The 19,744-nt window shown below is 47.9% G+C and overlaps 1 protein-coding gene across 10 annotated transcripts in view; it reads left to right on the forward strand.

Moving 5' to 3' along the window:
- RAPGEF1 (Rap guanine nucleotide exchange factor 1) overlaps positions 1 to 19,744 on the forward strand; it is a 113,108-nt gene that overhangs the window by 46,221 nt on the left and 47,143 nt on the right. For 7 of the 10 annotated variants that reach the window (XM_036329291.1, XM_036329290.1, XM_036329292.1 and 4 more), the window contains exons 2-5: positions 5,827 to 5,966; positions 6,473 to 6,586; positions 13,522 to 13,700; positions 16,438 to 16,594. In XM_036329291.1, the coding sequence (XP_036185184.1) occupies positions 5,827 to 5,966; positions 6,473 to 6,586; positions 13,522 to 13,700; positions 16,438 to 16,594 (590 nt within the window). The remainder of the gene's footprint in view (positions 1 to 5,826; positions 5,967 to 6,472; positions 6,587 to 13,521; positions 13,701 to 16,437; positions 16,595 to 19,744) is intronic. The other 3 variants (XM_036329293.1, XM_036329295.1, XM_036329300.1) reach the window with 1 other exon arrangement.

Below are 19,744 nucleotides of genomic sequence, written 5' to 3' on the forward strand. Positions count from 1 at the left end.
TTATTAGCCACTTGGATATCATCTTTTCTGAAATGTCTATTCAATTCCGAATCTTTTAAATTCTTACCAATTAAGCAAGTAGAACAAAGATGATGGCTCTTTCAGAGTGAGCTCAAATCCAAGGTGAAGCCTGGTGTCTTCTGTGGGTGGCAGGGCCCGGGGCCTAGCCTCTTCCCAGCTCGCCACCTCCTTGGCCTGCACCCCGAGCCTCACTCTTGGGCACAGTCCCCGCTGGCCTGCATCCAGGTCACTGCAGCTGGTGAGATCTTATCAGGTTTTAATGCTTGGACCTTTGACCTAACAATTCCATTTCTAGGAGACTGTCTCACTGTATGGGTGCCCAGGGAGGTCAGCAGAGGCGTGGGTCAGTGCAGCCTTGTTTGAAGAGCAGGCGAGAAACCATCCATCGGGGGCCTGGTATGATGTGTGTGGTTTGCCTTTCAGCCGGGTCATTCAGCCCTCACTGTGCTCGCATGGAAGCATGCCTGCAGCGTGTTGGTAAGGGGAAAAAAATACTTCAGCTTTGCCATATGTGCAGCTATGAGGATTTTCACTTTCTATGTTACGTATTTTTGTAGGGCTTGAATTTTTATAATGAGGTGGTTTTACATTCGTTGCTGAAAAAGAAAAGAAAAATACACTTAGTGTTTCCATCAGCACCCACAGCGGAACCATAGTGCTCAGGAGCCTTCCTGAGCAAATGGAGAATAGGACAGATTTCAGGTCAGGAGGAAGAGCCTTTGGTGTTGCAAAACTCCGCTACGATTTTCCTTCTGTGTTAACATGAGTAGCTCTGTGTTGAGTAAGACGGGCCTTTTAATATGGAAGCTGATGGGGAAATGAAACACCAGGTTGCTTTCCTTCTGCTAGGCTGGGAGTGTGTTTAGCTTTTGCCTTAAGTGTTGGCAGAAGCCTGGCAGTGTCATCAAATACCAGTCGTGGCTGTTACTCACTGAGCATTTGCTCTATCAGGCCCTTGGCTCAGTGCCTTCATGCAGGACCACCTGGAGTCCTCCTGGGCCCCGAGGCTACGCTTGTTCTGGAGGTGAGGAACCTTCGGCTCAGAAAGGCAAAAAGTGTCCAAGTACGTGGCTGAGCTCAGGTTAAAACACAGACTGCCCGACTCCAAAGCCTGCGTGCGCCTGCCATGCCCATGACGCACTCAGCCCTCCTCTCGTTTTTATCTTTACATTAGTCAGCAAATTCTAGATAAGTGAAAATGTGAAATCCTTGTGTTTAAAAAGGTTCTTCCTAATGTCCTCACTTCTGCTCTCTGGTTGTCCTTTTATGCATTTGAGAGAGTAGGTATGGGTTAGGTGAGTGGGGTTGGAGAGATGGAGTCCTTGCCAGCTTTGCACACCTCTGTGCCCGGGGTGCTGTAGGAGACGAGGAACTGACAGTGTGGCGTTTATCAAGATGGGCACTGCCAGAATGTTGTCCACCGTGACCCTGACCCCCATCCAGGGTGAAATTGAGCCCCGACAGAAACCAGTGCTAAGTTGGGATCCCAGCTGCTGCCACAAGTGACATTTGAAAGGCCAGTTGATGGCACATTTGTCAGCTGCGGGCAGGGATGGTTGTTAAGCCTGGCCCAGGGGCAAGCTGAAAATGTACGCACCAAACGCTGACACCTGGCAGGCTACTTGGGGTGGACTTGGTTGGCTTTGGTGTGGTTTTGGTTGAGACCTGATTCTGTGAGCTAATGCCTCCCCTCCAGCCATTCTCCTTCTCTCTGGTAGAGGACATGCATCTGAAGGCCTGGGATGGTTGCCCCAGGAAATGCCTGTTCTCATGACCATTTCTACACAAATTGTGAAGCCACACTCTCTGGAAGAAATGAGCAGCAGATGGGTTAGTCATTGGGAGCTCACGACCTTCGGCGGTGTAAATGCCACTGCGTGAGTCTGGCTTCGTTTTCTTAAGTTCTGTCAGTGACCTTTGAAGTCGCTCTCACAGATCTGATAGGTCACAGTGAGACACCGGCTGGTGGCATTTTCCTGTGAAGCGGCTTCCGTTTCCTTTGGTTAGCATGGCCGTGTGGAAGTGTGCGAGTCTGGCAATCCCACATGTTGGTGGGTGTGGAGCCACTGGCCCCTTGCTAGTGGGACCACAGAGTGGACACCCAAGTGGAGAATCCATAAAGTTAAATGCAGTATGTGCTCTATCATCCAGCAATTCTGGTCAGAGAAAACGTACACATGTTCCGATGGCATGTGTGGGTGTTCAGGGTAGTGCTGTTTAGAAAGTTGGAAACAATTGCCCGCTGGCAGGAGAGCGGATAGGTAAAGCTGGTCTTACGGGACACAGGGCAGCACAGCACCAAGAATGAAAGCACTTACCTCTGCTTCCGCAGGGCAATTGTCAGGCCTACTGGAGAGTGAAACATGGGAGCATAAGAATATTTACAATCTGCTACCATGTATGCGAAGCTCACAGGCTTACACATTAAGCTATACTTAGAGATAAACTGTCACAAAAAGGAAGGGATAAGCACAAAAGTCAGAATCCTGGGGACCTGTTGTTGGGTTTATTGGGATGCAACCCAATCCTAAGTCAAGGAGCATCTGCATATGTACGTATGAAATCTTCCAAAATTTTGTTTTGATTTCAGTGCTAAAAAATCTCCAAAGACACACATACACAGAATCTGCAGTGCAACTTCCTAAGGGAATAGTCAGGGGATAACATGAGAGTGGTTGGGGAGGCTTACCTGGCACACTGCCGTAGTGTCAGCACCTGCCCCAGATGACTGATGTGCGTGAGGGACGTGGGAGGAGGGGCGTCCAGTGTGTGTGTGTGTGTGTGTGTGTGTGTGTGTGTGTGTGTTGCTGTGTGTGTGTGTGTCTTGCTGTGTGTGCAAGATAACCCTGAGAGAGCTGCCCCTGTTGCTTTCTTCCACCTGCTGTCACTGGTCATTGTGCTTTATCATCTCTCAGAGGCACAGCTTGAATGACCTTGCAAGGTCACCTGTAACCTGTGTTGCTAACCCATTATTTCAAGGAAAAGGTGACAAGCAACCTCCAAGTTAGAATCTGCCCTGGTTCGTGCAGTCCTTGGTTCCAGAGCTGAGGGGGTTGGTGTCATTACAGAGAACCTACTTTCTCCACTTGCGGTGTCATGTCATGTGCGACAGCTGGCTGTTGGGAGGCTGTCACGTACTCGGAGGAGAGATTTATTGGTAGACCCAGCACTTTATTTAAATGCTGATGTTGAGTCCCAGCTGTGCCCAAGACAGAACTTGGGGCTGTCGCTGGCAGAGCAGAGGGAGTGCTGTGCCTGAGTTCAGTTTGCTCTCAGGGGGAGATGCCCTTAGTTGGTCCTCGGTGGTGATCAGAACCAGCCCTGCAGGTGCAGGAGGAACCTGAGAGGTATTTTGGGGCCTCCACACCTTGCTTGCCTACCCTGGTTTGCCCGTGGTTGTGATGGCACAGATGTAAATCTGGCCAGCACCTCAGCCCCATGCCTGCCCATATAGCAATTCGGGGTAGCAGGCTGGAGGAGTTGGGAGTTGGCTCACCCAGCCCATGTCTCTGAAGACCTTTGACCACCAAAGCAAACCAAAGAAATCATGCATCCTGCCTAGGCTTCCCCATTTGTGTGTGTTGTTCTTTGCCCTGCTTTCAGTCTTACTTGCCAGGGAGGAAGTCACAGGTTAGTACATTGCTCTAACCTCCCATCTGACTTGGAACCTACCTGGAGAAGGATGTGCTGTGACTTTAGGCTGCTGAGACCAGCAGCAGGGGGAGTGCAACGGGCGCAGAGCAGGAGGAGGCACAGGGTGGGAAACAGATGAACAGGTGAGGGCCGATGAGACCTCTGGTCAGTGCTGGAGGAAGAGGACGGCATTTGTAAGGCCCTCCATTCCTCAGGCTGTGTGTAAGTGTGCAGGACAGTAGCATAGCTTGATGCAACTTCTGCAGGCAGTTGGTAAAATCAGCGCTTAGAGCTCCATCAGCCTTGCTACTCACCCAAACCATGTTAGGTTAGCTCCCTGCACTGAGCAGGTGCCTGGCCGTATCTACTGGCAGCCTCTCATTTAATCTGCATCACATTAGCCATCTCAAGAAGTGTTATCAGTGCCATTTTCCAGACAAGGAAACTTCAGACTTAGAGAAGTGACTTTGAACTATTTTAACCCAAACAGTGTGCCTACAAAGCTCACTCTTTTAACTAGCACATGAATGATTAGATCAGTCACCTCATTTTGAAGTGTAAAGAAGGAAGTATAAACTGTATAGAGGCCCCATCCAGCTTGGGTGGGGAAGAACAGGGCAGAGGGGAGCTGGAGAAATCACACCACCTCAGTTTACCTACTTTGAATCCCTATGTTTTCTTCTAAGAGTTTATAGTTTTAACTCTTAATTTAGGTCTTTAATCCATTTTGAGTTCACTTTTGTGTATGGTGTGAGGTAAGGGCCCAAACTCATTCTTTTGTATGTGAATATCCAGTTTTCCTAGCACCATTTGTTGAAAGAATACTAATTCCCTCATTGTATGGTGTTGACATCCTTATCAAAAATCAATTGGCCATAGACACATGGGATTATTTCTGGATTCTCAATTAGCTCTGTTGTTCTACATGCCTCTGCTTATGCCAGTACCATGCTGTCTTGATTTCTCTAACTTCGTAGTAGTAAGTCTTGAAATCAGGAAGTGTGAATCCTCTAACTTTATTCTTCTTTTTCAAGATTGTTTTGGCTATTCTGAGACCCTTGTATTTCCATATTAATATTAGGATTAGATTGCTAATTTCTGCCCCCAACCTACCCACCCACCCCCAAATAGCCAGCTGGGTTTCTAATAAGGATTATATTGAATCTGTAGATTAATTTGTGGTGTTTGGCATTTTAACAATATTAAGTCTTTTGGTTTGTGAACATGGGCTGTCTTTCCTTTTATTTAGATTGTCTCTAATGTCTTTCAACAATGTCTAGTAGTTTTCAGTGTGTAAGTCTTGTATTTCTTACGTTAAATTTATGCCTAAGTATTTTATTCTTTTTGATGATATTGTAAATGGAAGCTTTTTAAAATTTCATTTTGGAATATGCATTGCTACTGTATAAAAATGAATTTGATTTTTGTATATTAATCTTATGTCCCGTGACCTTACTGAATTTATGTCTTAGTACTAATAATTTTTTAGTGGCTTGCTTGGGATCTTCCACATACAAGATCGTATGATCTATAAATAGAGATAGTCTTATATCTTCCTTCCCAATCTGGATGGCTTTTACTGGAATACTGGAGTATAACATCCAATAGGAGTGAGAGGGATGGACACCCCAGTCTTGTACCTGATCTCAGGAAAAAACCACCCAGGCTTTCACTATGTCCCAGAGGGTTTTGAACACCTTACTTCTATTTCAGCCTCACTGCCAACTCTGAGGCCTTGCCCCTGTCACTTGTTGCAGCTCCTGAACCAAAAGATGAGGGAAGAGGTTGCTTCAAAAGGGCCTTTCTCTCTAGTTCATGCCTCCTATACTTTTGTGAGTCTGCTTTGGTGTTCATTCTCCTTGGCCAGCTTGCTCGAACTTTGGTTAGATCATCATACAGACTCCATAAGGACACTTGGGAATATTTGCCAATTCTTTTTCCCTACTTATTTCGACTGACTTTGACTTCCACAGATCTAAACAACCTGCTCTAGAGACGGAAAATGCGAATATTGAAACATGTTATCAGAATTGTTTTAAGGGGTCCCTATTCCTCTCCTTTGTAGCTCTGAACAGCTGGGGGGAAGATTCGCGTTGAGACGATGCTCATGTCCACGAAAGGTGCGTGAAGTTCCCACCTGCCTCTAACAGTCGGCACCCTCTTTGTTTCCAGACTCCCAGCGTTCTCATCTCTCCTCCTTCACCATGAAGCTGATGGACAAATTCCACTCGCCCAAAATCAAGAGAACACCATCCAAGAAGGGAAAACCGGCCGACGTGTCTGTGAAGACTCTGGAGAAGCCTGTGAGCAAAGTAAGCTGCCTCTGGCGCCGCTCTGCTTCGGCAGTGAGCGTGTGCGTCCTGCACGCCGTTCCCGGGGACTGAGCTCTGGCACAGACACCTGCTCCACAGTGTTCCACGCTGCAGGGGGCCTCCCGCGCTCTTGTGACATGGGAGCCTGTAGGGTGTGAGTGTTTCTCATGTTAATCAGAGTTGAGCTCAGTGGCTAGAACAGTTCTCCTTTTCCGGATGTGCCATCTCTGGGCACTTAAAACAGCTCAGTGCATCATGTTCACATTCAAGGTGCTGCCTCCCTGCCCTAGAGAGCCCCACACACTCGGGGACGTTTGTGATGTCCAGAACGTCCTTGCTCTGAGACATGCAAAATCCTTGACACCAGAGGTGTCCTCAAGCACTAGTCACCTCAGCAGGGCCAGTCAAGCAGATGTGTTGACATAGTTGTTGATTTCATCAACCCCTTCTTCAGCCTAAAACGGCCATTTCAAGCTCTGTAGGAATCCAGGTTTCCTCTCTTCCAGGAGGCAACAGACAGATTTCTACCAGAGGGCTACCCTCTCCCCTTGGATCTGGAGCAGCAGGCAGTAGAATTTATGTCCACCAGTGCTGTGGCTTCCAGGTCTCAAAGGCAGAAGGTCAGTGTGATGTTAAGAACATTGGGGTTGCCTTGCCTTCTACTGCAGAATCCTGGCCCATGGTTTTGGGGATGGAAAAACATCTATTACAGTATCATTGTGTTCAATTGGGTGGCAATTGTGGGCTTAATTGTTCAGAAAATAGTCCAAGGGACTTTGGGTAAAAGTAAGTTTATCCAAACCCCCCTGGTCTTTGGAGAGAGTGCAGTCTTCCATGGTGACAGCTCGGGGATCCTCTCTGGGGCTGGTTTGGGTGTGCTGCTTGGGCCCAGCGGGTTCTGGAGGAAGTGAGTGATCTCACCTGTCGAGCTCAGCTGTTCTTCCCTTGAGCTGCTAAGATGCTCTGAATCGCAAAGGAAAGGAAGTGCGCCTAAAGTGCCTGGTGCTGTCAGACTGGTTGGTGCAGCAGCCACAGACCCAAGTGCTCTGAGAGCCAGGCTGCTTTGGGCCACTGACATTTATCAGCCTTTCCTTAGCCCCATGCAGAGTGCTTCACTCTTGTTCTCTTGCTTAACCCTCAGAACAACCCTGGAAGGTGGAGGCTTACTTTGCAGAAAAGGAAGCTGAGGCTGCAGAGATATTAAATGTTTGGTGAAAGGCGCACAGAGAGGATGGTGGAGCTGAGATTTGAACAAGGTTGTCTGACATCTGAGTCAAAACTCGAGGTGCCACCTTTCCTGTTTATGGAAGCCAGAGTTTACATTTCAATATCTCTCAAACGTAAATGTTAACCCCACACATAACTAAACATAAAAACAAAATCAATTTTAGCAATATGAACTAAAAACAAGGCTTGTGGACAAATACTAGTAGGCCCTTAATCCTCTGTGATTGCCAGGGCCCACGGCCATCATCAATTCAGCGCCACTGGCAAAGCCCTGCCCTGCTATGTAAACATCATTCTTGAATTTGCCAGTGTATCTATTTTTGTTTTCATGTTCAGCAAAATACCTTAAAATCCTAGTTAAAAGTGGAGGAAATAAAGGTCTTAAATCTAAGTCTTTTGTTGAACAATCCTTTTTCCTGCCCCATCTGTTAACAACAGGAGGCTGAAGAGTAAGCGTGAAATGTTGAGTGTTTGCCAGATTGATCCAAATTCCAGATTGAAGAAGAGGAATAAAGTAGATTTGGTCTGCACCAGTTATTTTTTATGGCGCTCTGTGTAGCAGCCTCTTGGAGCTGAATTTCTTCCTGAAGTCCAGGCAGTGTGTCCGTGTCATCTAACACTGGTCCAGGCAGCACAGGGTAAAATGATTTACTCACAACTGTGTTCTCCCAGTGAGCTCCGATAAGAGACTGCTTCAGCCACTCAGTTCTTGGAATTCCCTCCCCTTTCTTCCTTATTTCAAGAGAGGTCACGGGGGGTGGGGGGACGGGGGAGAGATTGCATGCTAAAGTGCCCTTCACTTAGCGGGGCTTCCTGTAAACTCCAGGGCACATTGGGCAATGTTTGGAGACGTGTTTGGTTGTCACAACTAGGAAGGCGAAGCAGGAGCTACAGGGTCTGGTGGGAAGAGGCCTGGGATGCTGATACACATCCCTCAGTGCATAGCACAGCCCCCAGCTCCCAGACAAAGAATCACCCCCCCAGAACGCCAGTGCAGCGCAGCGGAAAACCCGTTCTGTAGCGGGGAGCGGCGGTGTGATCTTTACCGAAGGAGGAATGTTGCTCGGCTTTTGATCGCCGCCCTTTAAGAAGGGCTGAGTTAATACTGTGCTCTGCCCCAAGCCACCTGCATGAGACAGCGTGAGTACGGCTGTTGTGTAAGACAGGACTGGACGTGTTGGGAAGCTGCCAGAGTGTGTGAACTTGGAAGACTGTCAGAGAAATCTTACAATAAGTCTGACATTTATTACATTAATTATTTATTACTTATTAGCTCTCAGTACTTAAGGAATATTTCCATATACATTGCCTTGTTATTGCAGTTTATATGCATGGCTTTCCTGTTTAAATACATGGGAAGTTGCAGCTCGGGGTCGATACATACACTCAGATTCATCTGCAGCTGCTGGACGGCCTCTGTCCTGGGTGATTTTACATGCTGTCTTATTTACTCCTCACCATAACCATGTGCTTTTATTATTCCTAATATACAGAGAGTTGGGAGTCTGGCCCAAGTTTTCCCCCATCAAATCTGTTTTTCCCTTAAATGTTACGAAATATTTCCATATGCATTCTCATTCGGTCCCCACACCAACCTCTTGATCCCCAGGGCAGGAATTCTCCTCCCCCTTGTGCGGATGAGGAGCCTGGAGCCCACTGGTCCCAAGCCCAGTGGTGGCTTCGGATGCCCTCCGCAGTACCGCTGCCCTCCTGTAGTTGCCAGGTTTGTTGGGCGATGGTGGTACCCGTCCCCCATGGCAGGCACCGCAGGAGGATGCGTTTGCCCACGGAGGTTCTGGGCTGGGAGCTCCAGCAAAGCCACGCCTCGGGGTCCTGCTTGTAGGGAGTGCTCACCTAGAGCCCATTGGAACTCCCTGACTGACTGCTTTTTTGCAAGAAGCCAGTTGACAGCTGCAGGCGAGGGGAATGCAGTGCTCAGAGGCCTTTAATCTGGGAGTGGAATTTGCCGGGAAGTTAATGGAGGAAACCTGATTCTGCTAAGTTGTCACTCCTTCATTAGGAGCCCAGGGTGCCCGGCTCTTTGCGAGCTCATTTGATCTTCCTACAAAGGACGGGAAAGTTCTTTTTGCTCTGAAGCGCCTGGCCCCTTTTGGGTGGCTCCTGGCTTCAGGGCAGCCCCATGCTCCCCAGCAAACCTCTTGAAGTGTCTCCTGCTTCCTCCCCACATTTCATTGTGGCGGGCTCCTCCCACGTCCTGATCTGAGATGGCCGGGCTGTGGTCACAGTCCTCTAGCGAGGCTGGCCAGCCATGATTCCAGGCACATTTGGTGTCCCCAGGCGCCTTGATTCCTTCACACTCGGGTTCCTGAGGCCCTGGTGGGGGCGGTGAAGCAGGCAGCTCTTGTCCTGAGGTAGGGAAGCAAGTGCCCAGCCTCTAGGAAGAGGCAGTAAATAAACAGGTATGTTGGAGTGAAAAGAGAGGCTTGGCCCTGACCGGTTTGGCTCAGTGGATAGAGCGTCGGCCTGCGAACTGAAGGGTCCCAGGTTCGACTCCAGTCAAGGCATGTACCTTGGTTGCTTGCACATCCCCAGTAGGGGGTGTGCAGGAGGCAGCTGATCGATGTTTCTCTCTCATCGATGTTTCTAACTCTCTACCCCTCTCCCTTCCTCTCTGTAAAAAAAATCAATAAAATATTTTTTTTTTAAAAAAGTAAAGAGAGGCTTGGAGAAAGGGCAGAGAGGCTCGATGGCGGGACTCGGGGTGCTCCCTCTCCCCATGGAGAACTCTGTCTTCGTGTCTACAGAACGCCTTGGGAAGTACCCATTGAGAGAAATTAAATCGGACCTTTGACAGTCGTCTGACTAAAGGCACTATTGATTTCTTGATCCCAGTTATATGTTTTTCTGTTGATATTCCCACTAAATAAGTGCCTCCACTATTGAATTTTTTTTAATATATTTTTTATTGATTAAGATATTACATATGTGTCCTTGTCCCCACGTTACCCTCTACCCCCCACCCCCCCCACCCCCGCTCATGCCCTCACCCCCCCGTTGTCCATGTCCATTGATTAGGCCTATATGCTTGCATATAAGTCCTTTGGTTGATCTTTCCCCCTTACCCCCACCCTCCCCTACCTTCCCTCCAAGTCCCGACAGTCCAATCAATGCCTCTCCGTCTCTGGATCAGTCCTTGTTCATCAGCTTATGTTGTTCATTATATTCCACAAATGAGTGAGATCATGTGGTATTTATCCGCTCTCCAGTTCCATCCATGCTGTGGCAAATGGTAAGAGTTCCTTTTTCTTCTTCCTCTTCTTAAAGAATACCTTTCAGCATTTCATATAATGCTGGTTTGGTGGTGATGAACTCCTTTAGCTTTTTCTTATCCGTGAAGCTCTTTATCTGACCTTCTATTCTGAATGATAGCTTTGCTGGATAAAGTAATCTTGGTTGCAGGTTCTTGCTATTCATCACTTTGAATATTTCTTGCCAGTCTCTTCTGGCCTGCATGGTTTCTGTTGAGAAATCAGCTGACAGTCGTATGGGTACTCCCTTGTAGGTAACTGACTGTCTTTCTCTTGCTGCTTTTAAGATTCTCTCTTTATCTTTTGCTCTTGGCATTTTAATTATGATGTGTCTTGGTGTGGTCCTCCTTGGATTCCTTTTGTTTGGGGTTCTCTGCGCTTCCTGGACTTGTAAGTCCATTTCTTTCACCAGGTAGGGGAAGTTTTCTGTCATTATTTCTTCAAAAAGGTTTTCAATATCTTGCCCTCTCTCTCCTTCTGGTACCCCTATAATTCTGATGTTGGTACGCTTGAAGTTGTCCCAGAGGTTCCTTACACTATCTTCATATTTTTGGAATCTCTTTTCTTTTTTCTTTTTCGGTTGGGTATTTTTTGTTTCTTTGTATTTCAAATCTTTGACTTGATTCTTGAGATCCTCTTGTCTGCTGCTGGATCTCTGTAAATTATTCTTTATTTCAGTCAGTGTATGCTTAATTTCTAGTTGGTCCTTTTTCATGTCCTCCATGGTCTCACTATACTTATTGAGGGATTCATTAAATTTATCGGCGGTTTCCATAAAATTCTTGAAAAACCTTATAAACGTGGCCTTGAACTCTATATCCAATCGTTTGCTTTCCTCCATTTCTGCCATTTGTGACCTGTTTCTTTGTCTCCGCATTTTGGCAGCTTCCCTGTGTTGATAGAGTGGCCCTGTGCGCCAGGTGTCCTGTAGGGCCCAGTAGCTCAGCCTCCCCAGTTACCTGGGGTGGACACTCTTGGTGCACTCTTGGTGCCTTGGTTGTTGTAGAATCACTGGGAGGAATTGACCTCCAGGCCAATTGGCTGTGAGAATCAGCTGTGTCTAAAGTGGGAGAACTTCTGTGCTGAAGACACCCTTCTGGGGCAAGACTTGCTTCAGTGGGGCTTTGGTGCTCACTGAGTCTGCTCCCTGAGTGTGTCCCTTATGGATCTGAGGAGTTGCAGTCTGGATGGACCCCCTCTGACCACTGGGTACAGTGGCTCCTGGATCTAAGGAGGTGCTAATTCAGCCTCTGCCTGAGGCCACACAGCAGGAGCCACGAAGAGGCTCAGCTGTGAATCAATGCAAGCCGCTGCGGGGCCTTGGGCCTTCTCTTGGAAGTTCAGGGTCTGCCTGGTTCGGCTGCAGTTAGGTACATTCACATGCAAAAGCCTCTGCCGCAGCCTGGGTGGGGCGGGGTCTCAGGGAGTCAAAGGACGGAGAAGCAGCTATGGCCGATTCTCCGCCCGGAGTCGCGCGTCTCAGTGTCCCGGTAACGGCTGCAAGCACCTCTGAGGGAAAGCCGCCCTCAAGTTCGCCCGCTGCCGGACAGACCAGCCTCTCCCCGTATGAGACCTGGGTCCCCAGAGACTTCCCGGAACCGGAGTTCAGAGCAGTCAGGAGCCTGTGATTCAAAAAGACAGCCGCGTCCTCAGGTGCTACCCCCTTTCCTCGCGCGCGCGAGCCGCCGTACCTCTGCACTTCACCTCCGCAGCGCCTCTGGCTCTCAGCGTGCTTTTCTTTCCTTCTAGTTGTAGAATTTACACTCGGCCAGCCTTCCTGTTGTTCTGGATGATGTTTGCTCAGTCCTTTAGGGTAATTTTCAATTGTTGTGTGAGGCGACAATTTCCCGGTGTTTACCTATGCCGCCATCTTAGTTGCTTCCACTATTGAATTTTTTATTTGAAATGACGTTCTTCATCATTTTAGAGAAAAAGAGGCAGTCAGAGTCATCACTTTTTAGTATATATTATTTAATTATCTGTTTACAGATTATTGTTGAAATCAACTTTTTCTAGAAATTACCCTCTTGCCCACGATTGCTTTCTTTCTGTCTTCCCCGGACCTCAGAGAGGCCACAGGCGGTGTCCCCTCCTACAGGCCACTCTGCATTCGCATTGACGTGTCATCAGTTCTACTTGAGTAGATGGTCTGCTTGGGGATTTGTCTGTTTCATAGGTTAGCCTTGATTTCCCTTCCCCTGCCAGGCGGCTGGGCCCTGGGCCACTGACGGTGGGGCCGGTCTAGAGAAAGGAATCACCAGGTGTGCCACCCGCTGCACGGACCGCAGGCACCGCAGTCCAGGGGAGGATTGCGTGGGACCCTGACCCCGGGAGGCACAGGGCTGTTTTCTCGTCCTCTGAGGTGGGCTTTCCTCAGGAGCAGGGCAGCGGGACCAGGAGTGCCAGCCGCACTCGCTGCTCGAGCTGTGATGGGGTCGTGTCTGTCTGCTCCGCTTTTACACACTTTCACCCCAGCTCCACTCCTTCTAACCCTGGGTCTCCAGGTCCTTCGGAGGGAGAGCCCGGCACTTCTTTGGGAGGGGGCTGCGTCTCTGGGTTGAATGTAGGAATCTTGTGAGGAGTTCTGGGAGAATGGGTGTGAACACAAGGCCTCCAACCAGTCTCACACAGCCCCCGGGATCCTGGAAAGGCCTGGGTGTCGTGATTAGATTTACTGGATAGATAAGTGCCTGGGACTTAGCTGTCAGCTCTCTCCCATTCCTACAGCATCGGCAGTTCAGTCCTCGCTGCACTTCACAAGATCAGTGTGCTGTGTCAGGGTGGCGGAGGAGGCCTCCGGCCAGCAGTCTCTTCCGGGAAGGGATTTCAGGAGTCTCTGCACAGCCCTTCTTGGTCCAATCCCCCTCTTTTTCCTTCAGGTCTAGCCTCTGTGTCCTGATTGCGGTCCTTAGAACGCTAATGTGGCTTGGCTGCTGCAGCAAGAAGCCTTTTGCCATTTGCATCAATCTCAAAATAGTTGACAGGAAATTTTATTTTATTTTTTATAAAATAGCTCCCTTTAATGTCTCTCCTTCCTTCTGCTTAACATTTCCTTTCAGAACCTGAGCAAGCTGGAGGAGAAAGAGAAGGAGGTGGTCAGTGCCTTGCGCTACTTTAAGACCATTGTGGACAAAATGGCCATTGACAAGAAGGTGCTGGAGATGCTCCCCGGGTCGGCCAGCAAGGTGCTAGAGGCCATCCTACCCCTGGTGCAGAACGAACCTGGCACCCCGCACAGGTGAGTCGCTCTGAAGCCCTTGGCTATGCCCGACACTAAGGCTTCTCGACAGGGGAAAGGCGCCCTCTCCCTGCCCCTCAGCTATGGCTCGTTGTTCCTCAGGAGACCGCACAGGGAGGATGAGCTCTGCCATCACTAGGGACAGCCCGTGCAGCCTGGGTCGTTTTGTATTAGTTCATTGGCAATAATCACAGGGATTGGCACCCTCCTCTCCTGCACCCTAGGGTCACGTAGTGTATTATGACATTAAGTCCTGTCAGCATCCAGCCTGTTAGAGCCTCAGCTGCTCAGATGGTGACACAAAAGGTAGAGAAGAGCCCCTTAGAGCACAGCTTGGTGAGACACTGAACCAAGTCAAGCTAGGATCTCCCAGATGGCACGCCGTCCCTGGGAGCGGTGCGGGTGGAGGCAGCTGGGCCCAGCAGCTTCTGTGGGCGATGCTTTCGCTGCTGGAGTGCACTTTCCTCTGGGAGGTTAGGCAGCAGCTTGATGCGGATTTGCCGTTGAGCAGGGAGAGAAAAGCCGCATTAAATGTGTGGTAAGTGAAAGGCCAGCAGGGGCTGTTCCTTGAGAGGCGGGGGCTGCCTGCCGGCGGCGCCTGGTACCTGCTCAGAGGCGCGTCTGAGTCTCCGTCCTCCTGACACGACATGGGTGGGGCCCCGAGACTGTGCTCTCAGGAGCTGCTCCCAGAACCTGGCCGGCAAGTGCAGTTTTCTTTTCTGGGAGGCACAGCAAACACTGTCTTTATTTCCCAGACTAGTGGCTGGGTACACGAAATTCGTGCACATTAAAAGGGAATTAATTGCCCTAACTGGTTTGGCCCAGTGGATAGAGCATCGGTCTACGGACTCAAGGGTCCCAGGTTCGATCCCGGTCAAGGGCATGTACCTTGGTTGCGGGCACATCCCCAGTGGGGAGTGTGTGGGAGGCAGCTGATCGATGTTTCTAACTCTCTATCCCTCTCCCTTCCTCTCTGTAAAAAATAAATAAAATATATTTTTTTAAAAAAGGGAATTAGTGGAGATATTTTAATATTGCTGTTTGCCCTTTCTCTATAATAGAAGTGTGAGAGATGAAAGGAAATTAGTAAAATGTATATGAAAATAATATATAAATTTATTAATAAATAAACAGTAACAAAAGGATATAACAACAACAGAGGCATGATATAAAAACGACAAAAACAACAAAACATGATATAAAAACAACAGTGATGCAAACAATGACTAATAAAGTGATTAAACTTATTCTAATATCTCCCTGTACACCACATTAAGAGTAAAAACACTTTCAGAGTGCTTGACTAATTTCCCTTGTGATGAAGTACTTAGAACTTTAACTGTAACATCACATGCTCTTCAAACTCGAGAGAAAGCAACATATAACTGACCATGTGCAAAAACGGGTTCAGATAGGAATATGCCTACTTTGTCTAGAGTTTGTCCTTGTGATTTATCAATAGTCATCACAAATGCTGGCATCACGGGAAACCGTCGCCGAATCAATTTAAATGGGAGGCCAGTGTCAGATGGGGACAAATTAATTCTTGGAATCAGAACAGCCTCTCCCTCTGCAGATCCTGTTAATACTTCAGCTTTGATAATGTTAGGTTGTAATCTTTTGATAATAAATCTGGTACCATTACAAAGACCCCATTTACTATTGAGGTTTCTCAATAGCATGATGATTGCAACCACTTTCAATTTTAATTTATGACACGGCATTCCCGAAGGAATAATACTATTAAGAAATTCAATGGGAAAATTTTTCTTTTCAGCATCATCTGTGGAATCAATGGAATCATCACTCAAATATGTGTGAAAATCTCCATCGAGTATATCCAAAATTTCTTTAATTTTTGAACATGCTCATTTTTTGGACAAAGAATTGCATGTTTAGATATGTGTCCCCTGCAGGTCTCCTCACCTCAGATTTGTCTTTTTTTTTTTTAAAAAAAAAAATGTTTTTATTGATTTTAGAGAGGAAGGGAGAGGGAGAGAGAAACATCAATGATGAAAGGGAATCGTCTATTGGCTGCCTCCTGCACACCCCTCACTGGGGACCAAGCCTGCAACCCAGACAGGTGCCCTGACCGGAATTGAACCGTGACCTCCAGGTTCATAGGTCAGCGCTCGACCACTGAGCCACGTTGGCCGGGCAGATTTGTCTTTTTTGAAATACTCTTCACTAATGCGTTCCTCTGCATCACAGCCATGTGGTAGTGCAGGGGAATTCTAGTCAATTACAGATCTGCTTGGACTTCATGTTTAAAGGCTGTTTCTTTAAAGGATCCTGCCTGTTCAAATTCCACAAGCCTGTGGGCTCCTTACAACACCCCTGACTTAAAATTAAGTCTAATTCCAAACAGGACACAAGACGTCAAGAAGAGTGTGGCGCTTTGACCCTGTTGGTGATTAGCAGCTCCGGGGGGGGGGACTCACTGAGGGCATTGTCAGAATCTCATGGAGGATGTAAAGTTTGAAACAGCATATTAATGATCGTGATGGAATCTTTATGTGTTATATTTGGGAAGTGAAAAATACATATAACAGACTAGAATATAACACTCCCCAGGTTTTTATTGGCTGAAGGAGATGGGTTCAGGGAGGAAAAGTTTGTTTATCAAGGGAGGTGTGGGTTGTACACTGACAACCGGGCTCTTTGCTAAGCGGCTATCTTACAGCGATCTCATGCTTTAGATTTTTCCGATTTTTAAAAAATCTTCTCTGCCTTCTAGCTTGGCCCTTTCGTCCTGCTATAGCCGAGTGTACCAAAGCCTCGCCAATCTCATTCGCTGGTCGGACCAAGTGATGCTAGAAGGTGTGAACTCAGAAGATAAAGAGATGGTGACAACGGTGAAGGGGGTCATCAAGGCTGTGCTGGACGGAGTGAAGGTATGGTCGGTGCCAGGCGGTCTTGGGCAGGGACCTGGAGCAGCCTCCTTGCTGGGTGTTCATCACAAAAGAACTTGTCCCGAAAACCTAGTGAATTAGAGTAAACGTCTCTCAGCGTCTCTGGGGTCAGTGTGCTCTGCCTGGTAGCTGTGTCATTCTCTGTGGTACGAAGGGCTCGTCCACCCTTGGGAGAACTCATCTCCCTCTCGTCGGAAAAGCTGCCAGAGCAAGCGGCCTTCACCGAGCGTTGATTAAGTCTTCAGCGTGGCTTTGTGTGAAAGCTCTGGCTGTGCGTGCTGGCCAGCCGGACAAAATGCAGTGGAAATGGTTTTGCGTTGACTTTCAGCAAGACGCCCAGCATGTCAGCCGCTTCCTTTTCATGTCCTAAACACTCCTGGATCCCTTGTAGAAAAGCAGGATGGAGATGCATAGGAAAGGAAATTGTCTGTGTTTGAAGTCCATGATGTGGTCTGAGAACCTACTTCCCAGGGGAGTCAGAAACAGCATCATAGGACATTACGGATCCTAGTGAAGGTGGGAGCAAAGGCCACAGGATCTGGGATTATTGAGAAAATGCATCCTAGCATGAGGAGCAAGGCAGAATGTAGGGGGAGGGCCTGGAGGTGAGGACTAGGCTGTGAGCAGTGGGAGGGGAGGCCCTGCTGTTATGTGAGACCATCAAAATGTAGTGGGACGGGGGAGTAGCCTGGGATCTGGCCAGGTTTGGAGCCCAGGTTCACCGCTTCATGCAGTCAAATCTGTTCAATATTTTCCTCTATAGTTTCCCATTTTCCCCAGTCTAATATTACAAAAGTGCCTTTATCCTTCTATAGTTTTAGGCTTTAAAAATGCTTAGATCTTATCTATGACATGAGGTAAGGATCCAGCTTTATTTTTTGGATGAATAACCTATTTTCCACCTTTATTTTTTAAAAAAAAATATATTTTATTGATATTTTACAGAGAGGAAGGGAGTGGGATAGAGAGTTGGAAACATCGATGAGAGAGAAACATCGATCAGCTGTAGTGTGTGAACGTGAGCAGTTGACTCGAGTGCTCTGTACCTAAGTTAACTCACCTATAAATTGGGTATGATAACGGTACCATGTGTCACAGTGCGGTAAGAGGGGTTAAATTAGTTAATGCAAGCAAAGCTCTTAGAGCATTACTTGTCACATATCAAACCTTAGCTGCTGTTGATTATTAATTATGTGGTGTGAGACAGATGCCTAAACAGATCTCTTGGCTTGAAAAAAAAAAGTGTGTCCTCCTCCTTTCTAGACCTTTCCATCCAAAATTATAGCTGAGGTACTTACCCTAGGTCAAAATGAATTTCTCCCCACTCAGCCATGTGTCAGATTCCTGAAAGCGGCTCTTAGTTAACGTTCCCCAGAAGCTCTGGAGAATAGTCAGGACCCCCACGGGTAAACATTTCAGAGGGAAGGTTAAGACACCGTTGCTTAGCATCACCAACTGCTCCAGCATGAGCTGCGGTGGCTGGGAAGGCAGTGCTGCCCACCTCGAGCCCGTGCAGGGCCCTGTGTCTGCTGGGACCTTGTGGAGTTTATTTAGAGGGCGTCCAGACTAGATGACATCAAAATTTCTCCAATAGCTCCCAGATTCCCTTCGTTTCCAAAGTGATTAGGTCCTACGTTATCTGTTTGGCAGTGAGACTTAAGGGTGCAGCCCAGGGTGGCTGTTGTGTAAGAACTTACATCACATTCCACAATCAAGGTCAGTCACATACACCATCCCATTCGATCTTCCCAGCAGCTCTTTGCAGCCAGCAGGGCACAGTGAGAGCTGGCCTGGGCCACACTCTGTCAGCGGAGGCTGGGGTTCTGGCTCACACAGCCCTGTCTTCCTGTCCAGGCTCTGGAAATGCTGTTATTGGACATTGTTAGTTTTCAGGTGACATTGTTAAGGTTTCCCTCTACCAAGTTGATTATGATGAGATGTTCAAAACAAGTGAAAACGTCCAAAATAGAGAGTTTCGTTGTGACATTCCTAAGTAGACTCTCCTTTGTGGAATCATTACACCACCACTGTATGGGGTGATAGAAAAATTTCTCTGATTTCTCATATTGACCAGGATGAGAGGTAGGGAGGGGAACTATAGATTATGAACCTTTCAGTGTCTAAAAGCAAATAACTTTTCCACAATTGTTTAAAAATATTTTAACCGAAACAGATATTTTCTAGGTGAAGTGCTCTGTAAAAACTCAGTTTTGTTTCATTTATTCAAGAAACATTTATCAAGAGCTCCCTGTGTGCCGGGTAGTGTGATAGAGCTGGGAATGCAGTGACAAGCAACACTCACAGTCCCTGACCTGGCGGAGCTTACAGTCTGAAGCGGCCAAGGACAGCACACAAGAACTGTAGTTCTGTCATTATAACCAGGACGGGTGCTGCAAAGAAGAAATGGCCTGTGTGCCCTGGGTGTACAGCTGAGCTTCCTTTCTCAGGATGGTCAGAGACACTTCCCCCAGGAGAGGCAGACAGACTAAAAGCCTGAAGCAGGAGCAGGAATTGGCCTGCATTGTGGGAAGCTTTTTGTAGTTAGAGTCAGTAAAGGCAGCAGGACCATCAAAACTCTATAATGTTGGCATTTGTTGCTGAGGTCTAATAGTAACAGAGCTAACACTTACTACCCACTCAGTGCTTATAACAACTCTCCAAAGTAGTCATAGTCGCCCCTTCAAGGGTGTGGACAGTGAGACTCAGACCAGTCATCAGTGGCGAGGTCGAGATTTGCACCCAAGGCCTGCTGGACCCCAGGCCCTTTGCACTCCACATCGCCCTCAGCTGCCGCCCTAGGAAGGAGAAGCATGGTCAGCTGAGGGACTCACATGCTCCACCTCCAAGTCAGCTGGCTACCAGCCTCTCTCGAGGTCCCCTTCAGGCTTAGGACACCTTATAAGCCCATGTCCTAGTTATGTGACAGCCTCCGTGGGCTGAGAGAGGTGCAGTACATTCATGGGCATGTGGTCATCCCACAGAGAGGAGAGATGCTGGCAAATTCCTCTAAACTGACTCACCATCTTTCATGTAACTCATTCAGTTGTTAAATGGAATTTTTTTTAAAAGGATTGAAGTGTTTTTAACAAACAGGATTACTTTGTTTTGTCCCTGAATGGGGAGTATCATTTA

This window comes from Myotis myotis, unplaced genomic scaffold (assembly GCF_014108235.1).
Source record: "Myotis myotis isolate mMyoMyo1 unplaced genomic scaffold, mMyoMyo1.p scaffold_m19_p_12, whole genome shotgun sequence".
NCBI classification, from domain to species: Eukaryota; Metazoa; Chordata; class Mammalia; order Chiroptera; family Vespertilionidae; genus Myotis; species Myotis myotis.